We start from the raw sequence: 19,137 nt of genomic DNA, 5'->3' as shown, positions 1-19,137 counted from the left end.
CGCAAATGTGTACGCTTTCGAGCCATCGGCATACAGTAGGCTTTCCATAGATTTACTGTGTTTTAAGAACTACATAGCTAATGACAATATCTTCACATTAAAATAATGGCACTTAAAATGACATCACGTGAGCCTAGGTAATAACATGGTAATATTATGGTAACAAGTTATAGTAAAATTGTCAACAACCTATTGCAGTAATGATGCTCTAAATAAGAGATACATAATAGGGGATTATATCAACTTTCATCCTAATCTAAAAGAAATCATCACACTGCTGCTGTCTGTCTGTCTGTCTCCTACTGCCTCATAAAGCTGGGCTAATACCATTATGCTATGTTGGTGTCACCGTGGAAACAGACCCTGTACAGTACTTATCAAGATTTATAATCCCAGAGGGTCATGAGATGTTCTGGTTAGGAAAAGGCGATGTGTCAGCACTCTTGCAACTTCAGGCAGGCAGGCAGGCAGGCGGGCGGGCGGGCGGGCGGGCGGGCGGGCGGGCGTGCGGGCGCGGGCAGGCGGACGGATGGACAGACAGGCAGGCAGGCAGGCAGGCAGGCAGAGAGAGAGAGAGAGAGAGAGAGATGACCTTGTGCTAGGTTTGCCATGCAGCAGTCAGAGAAAGAGAGGGAGCACTATTGCACCTCACCTATGCCAGTAATTGGGTCAATGTGGGAGACAGAGGACAACTCCACCCTCCTAATGGCTTTGTCATCCAGGACCAGGTCAATGGGCAGATCAATTTAAAATAGAAAACATACTTTCCTGCTTGTTTTGCGCTGAAGAAAAATATAAACGCAGCATGTAAAGTGTTGGTCCCATGTTTCATGAGCTAAATTAAAAGATCCCAGAAATGTTCCATAGGCACAAGATGCTTATTTCTCTTAGAATTTGTTCACATCTTGTCACGCCCTGATGTGTTTCACCTGTTTTTGTGCTTGTCTCCACCCCCCTCCAGGTGTCGCCCATCTTCCCCAATTATCCCCTGGGTATTTATACCTGTGTTTTCTGTCTGTCTGTGCCAGTTCATCTTGTTTGCTCAAGTCAACCAGCGTTTTCTCAGCTCTTGTTTTTCCCCAGTCTCTCTTTTTCTCATCCTCCTGGTTTAGACCCTTGCCTGTCCTGACTCTGAGCCCGATTGCCTGACCACTCTGCCTGCCGTCCTGTACCTTTGCCTCTACTCTGGATTACCGACCTCTGGCTGACCTGACCCTGGGCCTGCCTGCCGTCCTGTACCTTGGCCCCACTACTCTGGATTATCGACCCCTGCCTGCCTTTACCTGTCATTTGCCTGCCCCTGTTGTTACAATAAACATTGTTCCTTCAGGTTTTACCTGAAACCTGATATATCTCTGTTACTGAGAATGTATCCTTTGTCAAGATAATCCATCCACCTGACAGGTGTGGCATATCAAGAAGCTGATTAAACAGCATGATCATTACACAGGTGGACTTGTGCTGGGGACAATAAAAGGCCACTTGAAAATGTGCAGTTTTGTCACACAACACAATGCCACAGATGTCTCAAGTTTTGAGGGAGCGTGCAATCGACATGCTGATTGCAGAGCTGTTGCCTGAAAATTGAATGTTAATTTCTCTACCGTAAGTCGCCTCCAACGTCATTTTAGAGAATTTGGCAGTACGTGCAACCAGCCTTACAACTGCTGACCATGTGTAACCACGCCAGCCCAGGACCTCCACATTGGACAGCTGATGAAACTGTGAGTTTGCATAACTGAAGTATTTCTACACAAACTGTCAGAAACCATCTAAGGGAAGCTCACCTGCATGCTCGTCGTCTTCACCAGGGTCTTGACGTGACAGCAGTTTGGCGTCGTGACCGACTACAGTGTGCAAATGCTCACCATCGATGGCCACTGGCATGCTGGAGAAGTGTGCTCTTCATGGATGAATCCCAGTTTCAACTGTACCGGGCAGATGGCAAATAGTGAATATGGCGTCATGTGGGTGAGCGGTTTTCTGATGTCAACATTGTGAACATGGTGGCGATGGGGTTATGGTATGGGCAGGCATAAACTACGGACAATGAACATAATTGCATTTTATTGATGGCAAATTTGAATGCACAGAGATACCGTGACGAGATCCTGAGGCCCATTGTCGTCTCATTCATGCGCTGCCATCAATTCATGTTTCAGCATGATAATGCAATGCCCCATGTTGCAAGGATTCTGGAAGTTGAAAATTTCCCAGCTCTTCCATGGCCTGCATACTCACCAGACATGTTACCACCAATTGAGCATTTTTGGGATGTTCTGGATCGACGTCAACGACAGTGTGTTCCAGTTCCCGCCAATATCCAGCAACTTCGCACAGCCATTGAAGAGGAGTGGGACAAGATTCTACAAGCTACAAACAACAGCCTGATCAACTCTATCAGAAGGAGATGTGTCACACAAATGGTGGTCACACCAGATACTGACTGGTTTTCTGATCCACGCCCTACCTTTTTTTTAAGGTATCTGTGACCAACAGATGCATATCTGCGTTCCTAGTCATGTGAAATCCATTGATTAGGGCCTAATGAGTTTATTTCAATTGACGGATTTCCTTATATGAACTGTAAATTGTTGCATGTTGGGTTTATATTTTTGTTCAGTGTAATTTCACGAGTTGCTATGGAAGAGGTGTTTGCCATTTTACAAATGGACCCAAATGTGATTTTTGTCACAGATGTCAAGACGATCTCTTAGAAAATGTACGTACACAAGAATTCCTAGGATATATATTTCAACACTATGCAATCCCTTGATGTCATCACTTTGTCTTTCCCAAAACTCTGTTTCCTCTTGTGCAAAGGCACTTTCTCCTAATCAAGAGTTACAAAATAAAATTGACCATTATTTTTTTATTTTTTTACTGTGTTACCCAAAGCTTCCAACATAGTCGAATGTGGAATCCATCCAGTCGTGAAAGAATGTGGAATGTTGTTATGTTTGGTATGGGCATTTCAGATTCACCAGTTCACCACCCATCCAGGGCATAGACCTCAATTACAATACTGCTGTTCCTCCAGGTGTTGTTTCATATTGTCCCGTGATACACAGTTCTCTATTGTGTGGTTAAATGTTTGCCAAATTAATCACTTTTAATTGGAATTGTTTACCATATTGTAGCCACATCTCTCTACAAAGCCTGGAAAATGTCCCTGTTACTGCCTTTCTAAACTCCTGAATGGTTTATACCTCCTGAATGGTTGGTGGTATTTTATACATTTTTATTTAACCTTTATTTAATGAACTAGTCAGTTAATATTTACAATGACGGCCTACCCCAGCCAAACCCTAACGATATTGGGCCAATTGTGCGCCGCCCTATGGGACCCCCAATCACGGCCGGTTGTGATACAGCCTGGAATCGAACCAGGGTCTGTAGCTGATGCCAGTAGCACTGAGATGCAGTCCCATACCACTGCGCCACACGGGAGCCCTAGTATGCAGTCCAATCAACATTAGTCTTAATTTTGACCCTAAAATGCTATTTATTTATCAGATAGAGTATATATCTGTCCTTAATTTTGGGGAGCAGTCAGTGAAAAAATTGGGTTGTGTGTCATGATAAGTAGCAGCTGAAAATGTTGAAGCCAGACTTGCTGAATTGCTATCATTTAACTGAGGAATGTGCATGTGCAGTATTAGGCCTACCATTCACTGGAATACGATGGAGTAACTACCTGAAAGATACAGAAAACCACATAAACTGCTTTTATCCATATATGGAGAGGAACATAACACCATTTTGCATTGATGGAGGAGTACATTAGATGATTTTTCTGAGGGAAATAAAAAACATTTAAATCATTCTGATTTGTATATGTTATGTGCAGTGTTTGGAAAAAGTGACTCTTAATACCTCTACATTTTCATTGAATGGAGATGTAAAATGAGCGTGCGGATACGGTTCCAACGATATGCCATGTGTAGATAGGCTACAGCTGGATTGGGAGCATCAGCAGACAAGGCAGCCTCCTCGAAGAAATAGAGGGGAAAACAATGTTTGCATCTGTCGCCACACCCAACACATTAGCCGAGGTTGTAGTATCAGAAAGGGAACGTTTTAACCCGGTGATAAAGACAAGACCACAGCTAGAGGCTGTGAATGAGCCACAGATTGAGGAGAGACTGAGGAACGGCACAGACATCAAGCATCTTGCGCATCACCAGCATACTGTAGCTCGCAGCATGAATATATATGCCAACATTGATATGAAGAATGAGTGCATGTTCAAAGGTTCTCAATATACTGGTCAGTATTGAACAATTATGGTGCCACGTGTTAAGGGACACTTCAAGACAGGCATTTAAAGATGCGGACTCGGCTCTCTGTCAATGCGCATGATACTGCGGTTCTACTACTACGGCACGCTCCAACTCACCTTGAATTGGTACGCGTCTGTCCTCCTGTCATTCGATAGTAAGGGGCGGAATAATAGCCAATACACGCCCAAAATCCTCTATCAGCAACCAATCCAATGATAGAAGAGGCGGACCTAGTGGTTAAATTCTCACAAAGATTTCACTATGCACTCGTAAAACAGCTCCGTCTACTACAATCGCCGCGGTGCAGGTGCTCTGTCTCTTCGAGGGAGGATGCGGACGGAAGGACGGGGGAGGGAAGGGATGAAGGGAATCGCCGATAGGAAAGTGCATAGAATATGAATAAAAGGGCGTCGATAAGAGCGCGCGCGGTGCAAGGTCGAATATGACAGATTCGTTGAACGGGGCACTTTGCGTTGTAATAGCTGGTCGGCAATAGTACTATGATTTGGTATGTGGCCACTTTGATAGCAAGTGTATTCAGCACCAGAGGAACGGCCGCTCAAGGTGAGTTGAAGTGCAATATATTTTGTGTCGCCCATAATATATAATTTTGAGCGACTGCATGTGGGTTTGCTGCTGGCCTTTGCATAGCATGCTCATTCTAAATTGGTAGATAAACGCAATAACTGTTTTTCATTGATATAAATGGCTGCATTTTCTCTAGTCACGTGAAAGTTCTGCCTTGGTTTATTTGTATTTCTAAATATTTTAGGTAAAATATTAGCCTACTCCTTATCATGCAATTATCATGTAATATAGCCTAAAGAGTAAAAACTCATATTTGAAAGGACAAATAAGTGATACATAATATTGCATAATTCTGTGCAAAAATAATTCCTCCATTATTTGAGCAGAAAAATACTACAAGCATATTACTCTCGCTACTGTAAGTACATATTGCTATGGTCAGTGATAGTAGCCTATACAGTCAGGACGTGTTTCAGATGTGTCAGATAAAAGGCAAAAAACACGAAATGAAACGCATTTTTCTTCTGATATTTGCTTTCGAAGAAAATCTGTCATGATCAGTCGAGGTGTCAGCAGTCTCAAATGTGATGATTTTACAAAAAGGGGTGTGACTGCTTCACTAGTTTCCAGCATGGGAAAGTAACTCCTCAATGCAGCAATATTGTCACATGACATTGGAACTTGTCTGTGCATGAATGTATTTATTTAATTTTACTTTAGATTTGTGTGTATTGTTGTGAATTGTTAGATATTACTGCACTGTTGGAGCTAGGAACACAAGCATTTTGCTACACCCGCAATAACATCTGCTAAATATGTGTATGCGACCAATAACATTTGATTTGATTTTGTCTGTTTAAATTGTATTTCAGATGGTATGTAACTGCTGTGTGTGATGTGTCAGTAACTGACAGTTGTGACTGATGCAGTGCCCATTAGAGATGTTTACCAAATGGTCTGGAGTGGCGCAATGAACTGTTTAATAATTACAATATAAATTATGCAAGTTTGTTCACATTTTCATGAATCTACTGTGTTGACCCATGGACTGACTTAACCTTGCTCTTCCAATATTGTCCAGATGGGGGAGTCCTTTCTCGAGTCGTCATATGATGATGACTGAGCTCAATGACCCCTCATCCTCTGTCTAAAGTTACTCTGCTATCTGTTTTATTTGATAATTAGGATTTGTGATGGCCAGGGGTTTGTTTTTCTATATGAAACATAATTAGATATTAGTTAGTCAAAACATACATTATTATTTCCTTTATGCTGTTTCTTTGATAATTCATACCTGTCTTGGTCTCTCATATAGCAGTCACATTCAGTCACTGCCAGTTCCAACCCTGAAATATGTATTACCTAGGTATTACCAGTGGGCTATACAATGTTGTTGTTTTTTATTTTTAATTCCACCATTCATTTTGGTTAGGGTTAGGATTTATTTTTCCATAAAAAACGTTTTAGAAAACTGTCAACCGCTGAAATGTGATTACACAAATCTGAAAACTGCCTATGCAAATATTAGGTTAAACAGCGTATGTGGAAAAATATAAATTCCATTGGTATACTTTCTAAGAATGTCTGCATCATTTGGCTGTTGCGTTTGCTATCTCTGTGTTAGGCATGTTGGTAGATGAGATCAAATGTCAGAGTAGAGGGTATTGTCCCTAGCAGGGTTGGTCAATTCCATTTCAAACCAATCAAGTCAGAAAATTAATTCAGAAGCAAAAATCAGTTTTGCAAACTATGGGCATGAATTCAATTTTAATTTATCTCCTGAATTGACATGGGCATGACCCCATTCCCAGTCCTTGGCAATATGTGTTTCATCCTACTGTACCATGACTGCCTTCCTGTTCCCTGAGCGCCGATGACGTGGATGTTGATTAAGGCAGGACCCGCACCTCTCTGATTGAGAGGGGTTGAAATAAATGTGGAAGACACATTTCAGTTGAATGCATTCAGTTGTACAAGTGACTAGGTATCCCCTTCCCCCTTTCCTTTTCCATGCCTGAGAGGATACAGGCAGTCTAGTCTAGGCAATCTAGTCTCTTCTCTCTCTCTCTCTCTCCCTCTCTCTCTCTCTCTCTCTCTCTCTCTCTCTCTCACACTCATTCATTCAATCGTTCTCTGTTATCATTCACTCTCCTATAGTGCCCATTCACCAACAGATACCTCACTCACTTCACTCACTCCCTCAGTCACTCACTCTCTCAGTCATGCACTCACTCACTTTCACTCAGACATACAACCTATACCCTCACTCATTCACTGTCAGGCATATGCTCTATTTACTCTCCCAATCATGGGAGTAAAGCTTGTAAACCCAGCCTAGAGAAAGCCCTGTGCTCAAGCTGTGGAAGGCAGACTTTTGCCAGCACAGCACTGGGCATGTGCCAGCTCTTTCTGCTGCAACCACTCCTCTCGCCTCGGCCAGTACGCTCCCAGTGGAATCTCCATGCAAACAAAGCCTGGAGCATTCTGGGAAAGCCAGAGTGAGGAACAGGCCTGGTTGAAGCCCCCAGTTCTCTCTCTGGTTGACTACTCACACTTCTGACAAACTAGTGTAACCATACAAAACAAAGGCTGGCTCTCCCTCCCAGTTTGATGAAAATGAATATAATGCTAGTACTGTATCTGCCACAGCAACTCACAGAAATGTACAGCAATCAGGAATTTATTCCTTATTCAATCACTCATAGTTTCTGGCTGTACTGTATGTGATGCTTAGTTGAGGTTTGATGATCTACAGGCCTATCTGCTCCCAAGGAAAGTGCCAATCCTGAAAAGTCCCACGAGAATCCCGAGGGTAGTAAAACCGCAAGCACCACTCAGGCAGTCGAGAAGAAAATGGATTCCATCATTGAACAGGGAGGTTCCAAAGATTTTATATAGGGAAAAAATAACAGTCATATTAAGAGATTCAATATATGTCTCTGTTATTGACATAGTGAGTGAGACTGAGTGTGGCAGAGTGAGAGGGTAGATATAGAGAGAGTGTAGATATAGAGAGGGTAGAGACAGAGAGAGAGAGAGAGAAAGAGAGGGTAGATAGAGAGACAGAGAAAGAGAGGGTAGAGAGAGAGAGGGTAGAGACAGAGAGAGAGAAGGCAGGGAGAAGGTGGAGAGAGAGAGAGAGAAAGAGAGGGTAGATACAAAGGGAGAGGGAGGGTAGAGAGAGAGAGAAAAAGAGGGTAGAGAGAGAGAAAGAGAGAGAGATAGATAGAGAAAGGGAGGGTAGAGACAGAGATAGATGGAGGGTAGAGACACAGAGAAAGAGGGTAGATACAGAGATGTTAGATACAGAGAGAGAGGGCAGAGACAGAGACAGAGAGAGGGAGGGTAGAGACAGAGAGAGAGGGAGGGTAGAGACAGAGAGAGAGGGTAGAGACAGAGCGAAAGGGAGGGTAGAGACAGAGAGAGAGGGAGGGTAGAGACAGAGAGAGGGTAGAGACAGAGCGAAAGGGAGGGTAGAGACAGAGAGAGAGAGGGTAGAGAGACCTAGTAGTGTGAAGTAGAGTGAGAGGAGAGGAGAGTGGAAGAGACAGGGCAGTCTGTGACTGACTGGGATGTTTTAGAGTTCTGAAAGTTGCATGGAATTTATCGAGCAGATTCCATCACTCACACTTGTTCTTGAGGGCTGTGCAATTTATTTGATTTATCGATGTTGAATTAACATTATTTTCAATAACCAACTGTAATTAGAAAAGCCATATGAAAGCGCTAATAAGCATGCTTCTTGATGCAATTAATTTACAACACTATCAGGTTATTATGGCTGAAGAATCTACTACTTATTTAAAAAAGGAAGGAAGTTGAGTCTGTGTGTGACTCGATCTGTGTTAGCATGGGGAAATGTCAGTGATTTACAACCCCTGGCTGGCACAGGGCAGGGCAGGCGCCACCCTCCTTATATCCTGATTTCCTGTAATGTGCACCTCTGGCAGTGCCCCACAGTGTTGAATTGGCCTTTGGGCCTCTGGCACGCATGCCTGGCCTGTTTCACACCCCCTCTCTGTGCCCAGTGCCCAGGCAGGAGCAGGTGTCAGCTCATTGTCGACTGAGGGCTGGGGCCTGTCCTTAATTGGGCTGCGCTTGTCTTAGGGGGACGTGCAGCTACAGAGGGCCAGAGAGTGGAGGGGAGAGAGACTGACTAGGCTGGGCTGGCTCACAATACTGGCTTGTCAGGACAGAGATGTGTTTTAAAGGTATATGACACCCAGGTCTCTGTCTGTCAGCTGAATGCCACTGGTGTTTCAGAGAAAGCAGGCAGCTAGCCTGCGGTGGCCTGGCCTCTCATCTGTGTTGTGTAGTAGTGGGCAGCCTGTGTAGGAGGTAGTGTTCATGAGGCTGCTTTTCATGTAGGAGAGTGTGCTGTGCTCACAAGCATATGTTGGGTGTAGAAGGAAGGGCCACTAGCTCACATTGAGTAGAAGGAATAGGATTACTAATCTGCATTCTATGTTCCCTGTCATGCAAGGTTGCCTTCTCCACACAATGATTCCTGCTTAGGGTTGCAAAATTCCCAGAACTTACAATAAATTCCCTGTTTTTCCAGAAATCCTGGTTGGAGAATTCTGGATTTCCTGCTTATTCCCTCCTGATTCTGAGAATCATCTAACCTGGTTTTCGGTAAAACCAGGGAATTTATTAAATGTTTTTTTCCTCTGTTGTTATCACTTTTACTTATAGATGTTATCAGTACTCAGTTAGAGATTTTGGAAAGGTTGATAAGTAACCTACTTGACATACAGGTAACTGCCAAAATAATGGAAACACCTGAGTAAATGAGGGATACAAAGTATATTGAAAGGACATGCTTCCACACAGGTGTGGTTCCTTAGTTCATTCAGAAATTAACATCCCATCATGCTTTGGGTCATGTATAAAAATGCTGGGCAGGCCATTATTTTGGCTACCCATGGCTATGCCCCATAGGATGACAATGCCCCCATCCACAGGACATGAGTGGTAACTGAATGGTTTGATGAGCAAAAAAAATGTAAACGAAATGCCATGGCCATCTCAGTCACCAGATCTCAACTAGAGGTTGACTGATTATGATTTTTCAACGCCGAAACCGATTATTGGAAGACAAAAAAAGCTGATACCGATTAATCAGACGATTTTTAAAATGTATATATTTTTATATATATACAGTGGGGCAAAAAAGTATTTAGTCAGCCACCAATTGTGCAAGTTCTCCCACTTAAAAAGATGAGAGACGCCTGTAATATTCATCATAGGTACAGACAAAATGAGAAAAAAAATCCAGAAAATCACATTGTAGAATTTTTTATGCATTTATTTGCAAATTATGGTGGAAAATAAGTATTTGGTCAATAACAAAAGTTTATCTCAATACTTTGTTATATACCCTTTGTTAGCAATGACAGAGGTCAAACGTTTTTCTGTAAGTCTTCACAAGGTTTTCACACACTGTTGCTGGTATTTTGGCCCATTCCACCATGCAGATCTCCTCTAGAGCAGTGATGTTTTGTGGCTGTTGCTGGGCAACACAGACTTTCAACTCCCTCCAAAGATTTTCTATGGGGTTGAGATCTGGAGACTGGCTAGGCGACTCCAGGACCTTGAAATGCTTCTTACGAAGCCACTCCTTCGTTGCCCGGGCGGTGTGTTTGGGATCATTGTCATGCTGAAAAACCCAGACACGTTTCATCTTCAATGCCCTTGCTGATGGAACTAGGTTTTCACTCAAAATCTCACGATACATGGCCCCATTCATTCTTTCCTTTACACGGATCAGTCGTCCTGGTCCCTTTGCAGAAAAACAGCCCCAAAGCATGATGTTTCCACCCCCATGCTTCACAGTAGGTATGGTGTTCTTTGGATGCAACTCAGCATTCTTTGTCCTCCAAACTCGACGAGTTGAGTTTTTACCAAAAAATTATATTTTGGTTTCATCTGACCATATGACATTCTCCCAATCTTTTGGATCATCCAAATGCTCTCCAGCAAACTTCAGACGGGCCTGGACATGTACTGGCTTAAGCAGGGGGACACGTCTGGCATTGCAGGATTTGAGTCCCTGGCAGCGTAGTGTGTTACTGATGGTAGGCTTTGTTACTTTGGTCCCAGCTCTCTGCAGGTCCTTCACTAGGTCCCCCCGTGTGGTTCTGGGATTTTTGCTCACCACTCTTGTGATCATTTTGACCCCACGGGGTGAGATCTTGCGTGGAGCCCCAGATCGAGGGAGATTATCAGTGGTCTTGTATGTCTTCCATTTCCTAATAATTGCCCCCACAGTTGATTTCTTCAAACCAAGCTGCTTATCTATTGCAGATTCAGTCTTCCCAGCCTGGTGCAGGTCTACAATTTTGTTTCTATACACACATTTTTGTAATAATGACAATTGCAACAGTACTGAATGAACAATGAACACTTTTATTTTAACTTAATATAACATATATGGGCTTTTGGATGGGTGTTCTTATTAAGGTGATTCCACAGGTCGGTGGTATTTTTTGATTTAGCTGTTGCTGACCCCATGCTTACATCTTCATCACAAATAAGACACCTTGCTTTCCCTGGTGCCAATTCCATGTAATAGTCCCACACTGGTGCTCTGCTTTTCTTTGCCATCTGTAAAACACACACACAGCTCTGAAGTGACAATGATACTGAAGAGTCTGCTTAGGAGACAAATACCCTCAACTGTTTGAATAATAAGAGTTTAAGTTGCCTGTGATGAATGTTGAAAACAAAAACTGTCATTTCTATATGCAGAAAATCCTATTTTAACAATGGACATGGTAAGAATTGACTACCAAAGTGCGAGTCATAATTCCCATGACACCTTCTAGCAAAATCTGAAAAGCGGTTCCTTCATTCATTTATTCCATAGGATATTTTTAGATTCACTTAAAATAAGGTCTGTGTTTCGTGTAGGCTTACACCACCTTGACAATTTTATAACTGTGTAGATATCCATAGGACAAGGTTACTCTGATCAATATTGGCTAAATATAGGTGTATTTTTTTTTTGTAGAGTGGATTTATGAAAATATTTTTACAAATGTTACCTTATCCTAGTGAGATTTACACGGGTGTCAAAACGCCGAGGCGGTTTAAGCCTGCACGAAACACAGACCTTATTTGTTTATTAAAAAACAAAATTTGTTTGTAATTTTACCCCTTTTTCTCCCCAATTTCATGGTATCCAATTGATAGTAGCTACTATCTTGTCTCATCGCTACAACTCCGGTACGGGCTCGGGAGAGACGAAGGTTGAAAGTCATACGTCCTCCGATACACAACTAAAACCAAGCCGGACTGCTTCTTAACACAGCGCGAATCCAACCCGGAAGCCAGCCGCACCAATGTGTAGGAGGAAACAGCGTGCTGTTTGCGTGCTGTTGTTCTTAAGCCATTTTTCCACATCTTTGGAAGTATGTTTGGGGTCATTGTCCATTTGGAAGACCCATTTGTGACCAAGCTTTAACTTCCTGACTGATGTCTTGAGATGTTGCTTCAATATATCCGCAGAATTTTCCTACCTCATGATGCCATCTATTTTGTGAAGTGCACCAGTCCCTCCTGCAGCAAAGCACCCCCACAATATGATGCTGCCACCCCCGTGCTTCACGGTTGGGATGGTGTTCTTCGGCTTGCAAGCCTCCCCCTTTTTCCTCCAAACATAAAGATGGTCATTATGGCCAAACAGTTTTATTTTTGTTTCATCAGACCAAAATACATTTCTCAACAAGTACTATATTTGTTCCCATGTGCAGTTGCAAACCGTAGTCTGGCTTTTTATGACGGTTTTGGAGCAGTGGCTTCTTCCTTGCTGAGTGGCCTTTCAGGTTATATTGATGTTGGACTCCTTTTACTGTGGATATAGATAATTTTGTACCTGTTTCCTCCAGCATCTTCACAAGGTCCTTTGCTGTTGTTCTGGGATTGATTTACACTTTTCGCACCAAAGTGCATTCATCTCTAGGAGACAGAACACATCTCCTTTGTGAGTGGTATGATGGCTGCTTGGTCCGATGGTGTTTATACTTGCGTGCTATTGTTTGTACAGATGAACGTGGTACCTTCAGGTGTTTGGAAATTGCTCCCAAGGATGAACCAGACTTGTTTGAGTTTATTTTATATTTACAGGGACAGTGTACATTAATCAACGTTTCAGTAAAAGTGCCGGTTTTAGCCGGCAGGCTAATTTTCAACCGCAGTCCCTGAGCAGGTTATTAAAAACAATTACAATATAGACAATCATTGAGCAGTGAGCACACGCAGAGCAACATAGGACAAGCAAGACATAGCATACAGACAGAGCAACATGGGACAAGCAAGACGTAGCATACAGACAGAGCAACATAGAACAAAAAGCAGCAAGACAAAATTCATAAAAGCAACACAGTGTTTCCTCACCTCACAAGCTACAGACAACAGACAACATGGAAAGCGGCAATACACAGCTAGGGATTATGTTCACAAATCTGATTGACCTTTAGCCATGTCTTCATACATTTTGTGAAAGTGTGATAGGTGGTGCAGTTATTTGTGTCTGATGGCAGTGTATTCCAGACATGGGAAGCTCTCACAGAGAAAGCGGATTTACTAAAGGTGCTTTTCCTTAAGGGAACTATACAGTCACCTCTCATGGCAGACCTTGTGGATCTGCTGCCATATGTTTGGGTTTTCTGTTTAACAGAAATACTGAGTGGAGGGGGAGCCAGACCATTTAGGATCTTGAATACAAGACATGCGTCGGTGTATTGCACAAGATTTTCCCAACTCAGGAGATCATGCTTTCTGAGGATGTAACAGTGATGATGGCTATTGGGCTTCCTATCAAACACAGTGAGAGCCTGTTTGTATACAGGCTGAATAGGTTTTAATGTTGTACAGCAAGCTTGGGCCCAACTAGTCAAGCAGTATGTTAAGTGGGGGAGTATCATAGATTTGAAATGACCTTTTTCACATGCTTTTTAAAAGAGAGGTTGGAATCAAGTATGATGCCACGGTACTTAAAATCAGATACCACCTGGAGCTTCTCCCCTGACACATAGACATCTGGTTCAGTAGCATCTGTTGCCCTCTTTGTGCAGAACAAGCAAACAGTTTTTTTCACATTGAGATGCAAACACGAGTCACTGAGCCACTTTGTAACCTGGACCATTACAGTAGTGAGTTCTTGTGCAGCTTGTTGTTTGCTCTTTGCATGCACATATATCACTGTATCATCTGCATACATTTGAACTTCAGACCCAGTACAGACAGAAGGCTGATCATTAATGTACAGGCTGAACAGGAGGGGCCCCAGTATTGACCCTTGGGGCATGCCCACATCATTGCTAAGATTGGGCGACAGCTCATTGCTCACTCTGACACTGAGTTCTGCCTTCAAGGTATGATTTCATCAATCTCAAGGCATCAGGGGAAAAGTTGAACTTGGACAATTTTGTGATGAGAATCTCATGGTTAACAGTATCAAAGCCTTCCTTAGGTCCACAAACACAGCCCCAACAACACCCCCTTTGTCCATCTTGGACTTCACATTTTCCAGAAGAAAGCAGTTGGCTGTGAGCCCAATAAACAAGTGGAGGGGTTCTGTGTCAGTACCCTGACAGAGTCAATAAAGTAGGAATTGAAGGTGACCTTCAACCTTGTTGAGGTCTACAATTGTTTTCTGAAGTATTGGCTGATTTCTTTTGATTTTCCCATGATGTCAAGCAAAGAGGCACTGAGTTTGAAGGTATGCCTTGAAATACATTCACAGGTCCACTTCCAAATGACTCAAATGATGTCAATTAGCCTATCAGAAGCTTCTAAAGCCATGACATCATTTTCTGGAATTTTCCAAGCTGTTTAAAGGCACAGTCAACTTAGTGTATGTACACTTCTGACCCACTTCTGACCCACTGGAACCCACTGGAAAAATTACTTGTGTCAAGCACAAAGTAGATGTCCCAACCGGCTTGCCAAAACTATAGAAACCGGCTTGCCAAAACTAGAAATTTGTGTAGTGGTTGAAAATGAGTTTTAATGACTCCAACCTAAGTGTATGTAAACTTCCAACTTCAACTGTATGTTGGTATGTGTTTACGTATTCTGTGTGATGATTTAGTTAGTTAGTAAATAAATAATTAAGCCAATTTTTGTATCACTGATTCATCACTTAGGTTAGGGTTCGTGCAGACATCCAAGGATTATGCAACGTTCAGAATGAGACTGATGAGATAATAATAATTAATTGACTGTTATTGATGTAAGAGATATTTAGATCATCTTTAGAGTTTAAGTCGGGAGATAGTATCTCTGTAAACAACTGTTCCCGTGGTGCCCCAAATTCCTAAAGAGTTAATTGTTACATGATTAATTTAGTCAAGTAATACTGAAATGTAGTAGGTAATTATTTGATTTATTAAATAGCAGTCACAACAACACACACACACACACACACACGCACACACACACACACTGTGCTCTGATGTGACCGTCAGCACATGCAGGCTGGCATTCAATTACCACCCTGTCAGTAGCCCATCCAGCCCAGTCACTGCACATCCTTGAGATTCCTTCTCTAGTCTATATTATTCCATTACATCCTGGACATTGTGTGTTCTGTCCAGCTTAATCTGTGCTCATATCCTATTACTCATGGTATTGCATCACATACATACACCAGAACACTGTCTGTGCTGGTACTGAAGTGCTTGTAGTGTCATATTCACCTTAGCTCAATGCCTGATTTCATATCTCTCTCAAAGTTCTCAACACGCTATCACAGATTAAAGTGAAATAGACACAAATTATTTATTCGAACTTGGTTTCAGGCGCACAAAAAAGTTTTTAAAAAGTTGTCCACCAAACTATTTTATTTTTCATAGAACATTCGTGTACAGTACACGATTATCTTCATCATTCAGAAGTTGCCTTTTTAAAAGGAGACAATGTAAATCTTTTAGACTATCTGTGTGCTTTCCCCATGCTTGCAAGTAGTTCACAGCCGTAGTGAAGAATGATTGGGATCTTTTGAGAAAGCTCTCTTTAGACATTGCTCCATTTCCCTCTAGCTCTCTCAGAAGTCCTCTGACCAAAACTGGAGTGAAGTTGTCATCATGTCTTGCAGTCAATTTTGCCTCAATGTTTCTCAGAATTGCAGCTGACTCCACAGTACAGCGGTCCTAGCCTTCAAGCATCTTGATCGTGTCACTGAATACGGTCAAGTTTCCATGGACAAAGGCCAGCCAAAGTTCAGTCAGTGGATCTTCAAACATTGTTCACAGGACAACAGGGCCTTTGTCTTCAGAAAGAAAAAAGGATTTCAATGGCACATACCTTTTCAGCACTCTTTCTAGTGGGAGGGGTACGGTCCGGAGGAGAGGTGCTGGGTTCCGTTGGCTGATGTATTGGACCCTGAACTGCTGCGAAAATTCCACCGTTGACGGCCGGATCGCCCTGCTCCTCGCCCTCTGGAATCTTACACCAACTATGGAGTCAGCAGGAGCAGGTACCCCAGTCAGAGGAGTCGAGGAGCGCGTCCAGGAACATGCGGCAATGCTACATTATCTCGGTGCCATGATGGATCTCGTTGTCCAGACCATGGACCGCTGGGAGAGACAGGAAGTCTCTCCAGCGCCTCGACCAGCACAAGCGGGGTTACCTCTACCCGTCCTGTCTGGATCCAGCTCCAGTGGGATGCGTCTCTCCCTTCCAGGGAGTATGATGGGACGGCTGTACAGTGCTAGGGGTTCCTTTTACAACTGGACCTATACCTGGCCACCGTTCACCCAGCTCCCTCAGGAAGGGAGAGAATATCCGCCCTCATCTCATGCCTCTCGGGGAGAGCTCTGGAGTGGGCAAACACCATGTGGAGAGAGGAAGACGCGGCGTTGGACCACTTCGAGGAGTTCACCCGCCGATTCCGGGCCGTCTTTGACCATCCGCCCGGAGGTAGAGCGGCGGGGGAATGACTCTTCTGGAACTTGGCCGCCGGAGCAGGATGGAACGACAGGGCCCTCATCGACCACTATAGATGCAGCCTGCGTGAGGACGTCCGACGGGAGTTGGCCTGCAAGGATGTCACCATCACCTTTGACCAGCTGGTGGATCTGTCCATCCGGTTGGATAACCTGCTGGTCATCCGTGGACATCCTGAGGGGGCTCTGTCGGTTCCATCTCCCAGCAGTCCCGCTCCGGTGCCCATGGAGTTGGGAGGGGCTGTGCGTAGGGAGGCTGGAGGAGGGGCCTTCACGTGCACCATCACCATCTCCAACCTCTACCTTGTAATGTTTTTATGGTAGATTTGTCACAGATTGAGTCAGTGTCAGGAAGAGGATTTAGGCACCCTGGGGTGACATGAAAACCCCACAATGGCTCCAAATGTAGTACATTTATTATTTATATTTATTCAAATTGTAAATTATCTCTTATCACATTGGCTTTCGATAATGTCAAAATATTTTACGGCTATTGTTCTAGCTGGTATAATTACAGCCCAATGTGTATGGCGAGTCCACACACACACACAAATATGTGATCGTTATTGCAAGTACAGTAAAGAGTACTTTTCATGTCACTACGGCTCAAAAGGCAGGTTAGAATCTCCAGCGTATTTAACTCCTAACTGTACATGCTGTTCTACTGTGAACATTTTGGTTCTGCTCTGGACAGATGTTGATTGACTCAGAATAGATGTATTTTATTGATTAAGTGAGCTGCAACAGAAGGAGACTGCTTGCAGTGAGTAACTGTGTCTAGTATTGGTAGTGAACCTGCCTATTTAACTGGTGCCAAAATCTGGAATTATTGCCCGGCATTGTACTCTGTGACATGAACTGCCTCTGATTTAGCTAATTTACCTAACAGATGTAGACAGCAGCATAGTGTACTGGATAAAGTCGTCCCTTCAGGAATTTGTTTTGAGCAGGATCAGCACTACTGTTAGTTGTGGTTAGGAGTTAGTATTAGGGCTGTTGTGGTGACCGTATTACGCACACCGGTGGTCACTAGTCATGAAGGCAGTCAAATTCCTCATGACTGTTTAGTCATGGTAATTAGGTTTTCTCCAAGCTCTGATGCTGGTCATTAGTAGCCTACCAAACTTGCTAACAGCCTGGTACTCAGCACTCTATTGTCCCTCTAATCACTCTGACATCAATGCAAATGTTTTCAAAAATTGAATCAAACACTACTAAAAAGAGGTGGATCCCATCAGCTTTCTATAGGCTATATTTATTTCTCAACTTTCCTAATATTAAGCACATTGCTTATATTTACAACAGGAGTACAGCCTACCTGGCTTGCATGAAAATAAACCAGGGGAAAAGCGTTGGCCATTCACTATTTAAGTGCATAGATGACATGTATTTTTTTTTACACTGCCCCTGTTTCGATACGGTGCATAATAATGGTGCATTCTAAATCAAAACAAATTTTACACATTATTTAGGATATATACATATTAAATCAAGAATAGTCTGATAGGTGACAATATTAGCCTATCACTTGTAAATTATATATTATTAATGATGCCCAGCATAAGAAACAATGCCTTTTTTGCGACTTTTTCTAATCATAGTCGCACACCTCATGTAGCCTAGACCATGGGCCTATATGTTTTAATAAGGTTTCTATCACAACTAAAGTGGCCAAATAACTTCTTAAAATTAAGCAAATGACTCTGCTTTACAAGGGGTGTTGAGCCTAACTGTCACGTCAGTATTAATGGTCGGGAGACAAGCGCATGAATGCGTAATAGTGTTTTTTATTTACACAAATTACAGCGTGCCATGTACAGGCGCGGGGACAAAGACCAAACAAACTGTCATGTACTGTCATGTTGTCTTGTCTCTGTCCTTTCCCTTCACCCTGTCTCCCTCTGCTGGTCGTGTTAGGTTACCTTTTCTCCCCCGCTTTCCCCCAGCTGTCCCTTGTCTCCTCTAACTACCCATTCACCCCGTTCCCCACCTGTTCCCTTTTTCCCTCTGATTAGGTCCCTATATCTCTCTCTGTTTCTGCTCCTGTCCTTGTCGGATTCTTGTTTGTTTGTGTCATTCATGCCTGAACCAGACTGCCGTCATGTTTGCTGTAACCTTGTCCTGTCCTGTCGGAATCTGCCGGTCCATCTGAGCCTACCTATGTTTGGTAATTAAAGAAGCTCTGTTTAAGTTGATTCGCTTTTGGGTCCTCATTCACGCACCGTAACAGAAGAATCCGACCAAGAATGGACCCAGCGACTTCGGATCCTCTCCACTCAGCCGTCGAGATCCAGGGAGCGATGCTAGGCAGACACAAGCAGGAATTGTCTGCTGCTCGACATGCCGTTGAGACCCTGGCCACCCAAGTCTCCAAC

The 19,137-nt window shown here is 43.2% G+C and overlaps 1 protein-coding gene across 4 annotated transcripts in view; it reads left to right on the top strand.

The window, feature by feature from the left end:
* The first annotated feature begins 4,494 nt into the window (after window positions 1–4,494).
* Window positions 4,495–19,137, top strand: part of igsf9ba (immunoglobulin superfamily, member 9Ba) — a 74,027-nt gene continuing 59,384 nt past the window's right edge. For all 4 annotated transcript variants that reach the window (XR_016492459.1, XR_016492458.1, XM_021588048.3 and 1 more), the window contains exon 1: window positions 4,495–4,847. Coding sequence is in view for 2 of the 4 variants with exons in the window: in XM_021588048.3 (XP_021443723.1) it covers window positions 4,784–4,847 (64 nt within the window). In the remaining 2 variants the exon portion in view is untranslated. The remainder of the gene's footprint in view (window positions 4,848–19,137) is intronic.

The sequence above is a fragment of the Oncorhynchus mykiss genome, chromosome 27 (assembly GCF_057628025.1).
Source record: "Oncorhynchus mykiss isolate SJ-2025 chromosome 27, ASM5762802v1, whole genome shotgun sequence".
In the NCBI taxonomy this organism is placed as follows: Eukaryota; Metazoa; Chordata; class Actinopteri; order Salmoniformes; family Salmonidae; genus Oncorhynchus; species Oncorhynchus mykiss.
This window is presented reverse-complemented; position numbering and strand designations above follow the sequence as displayed.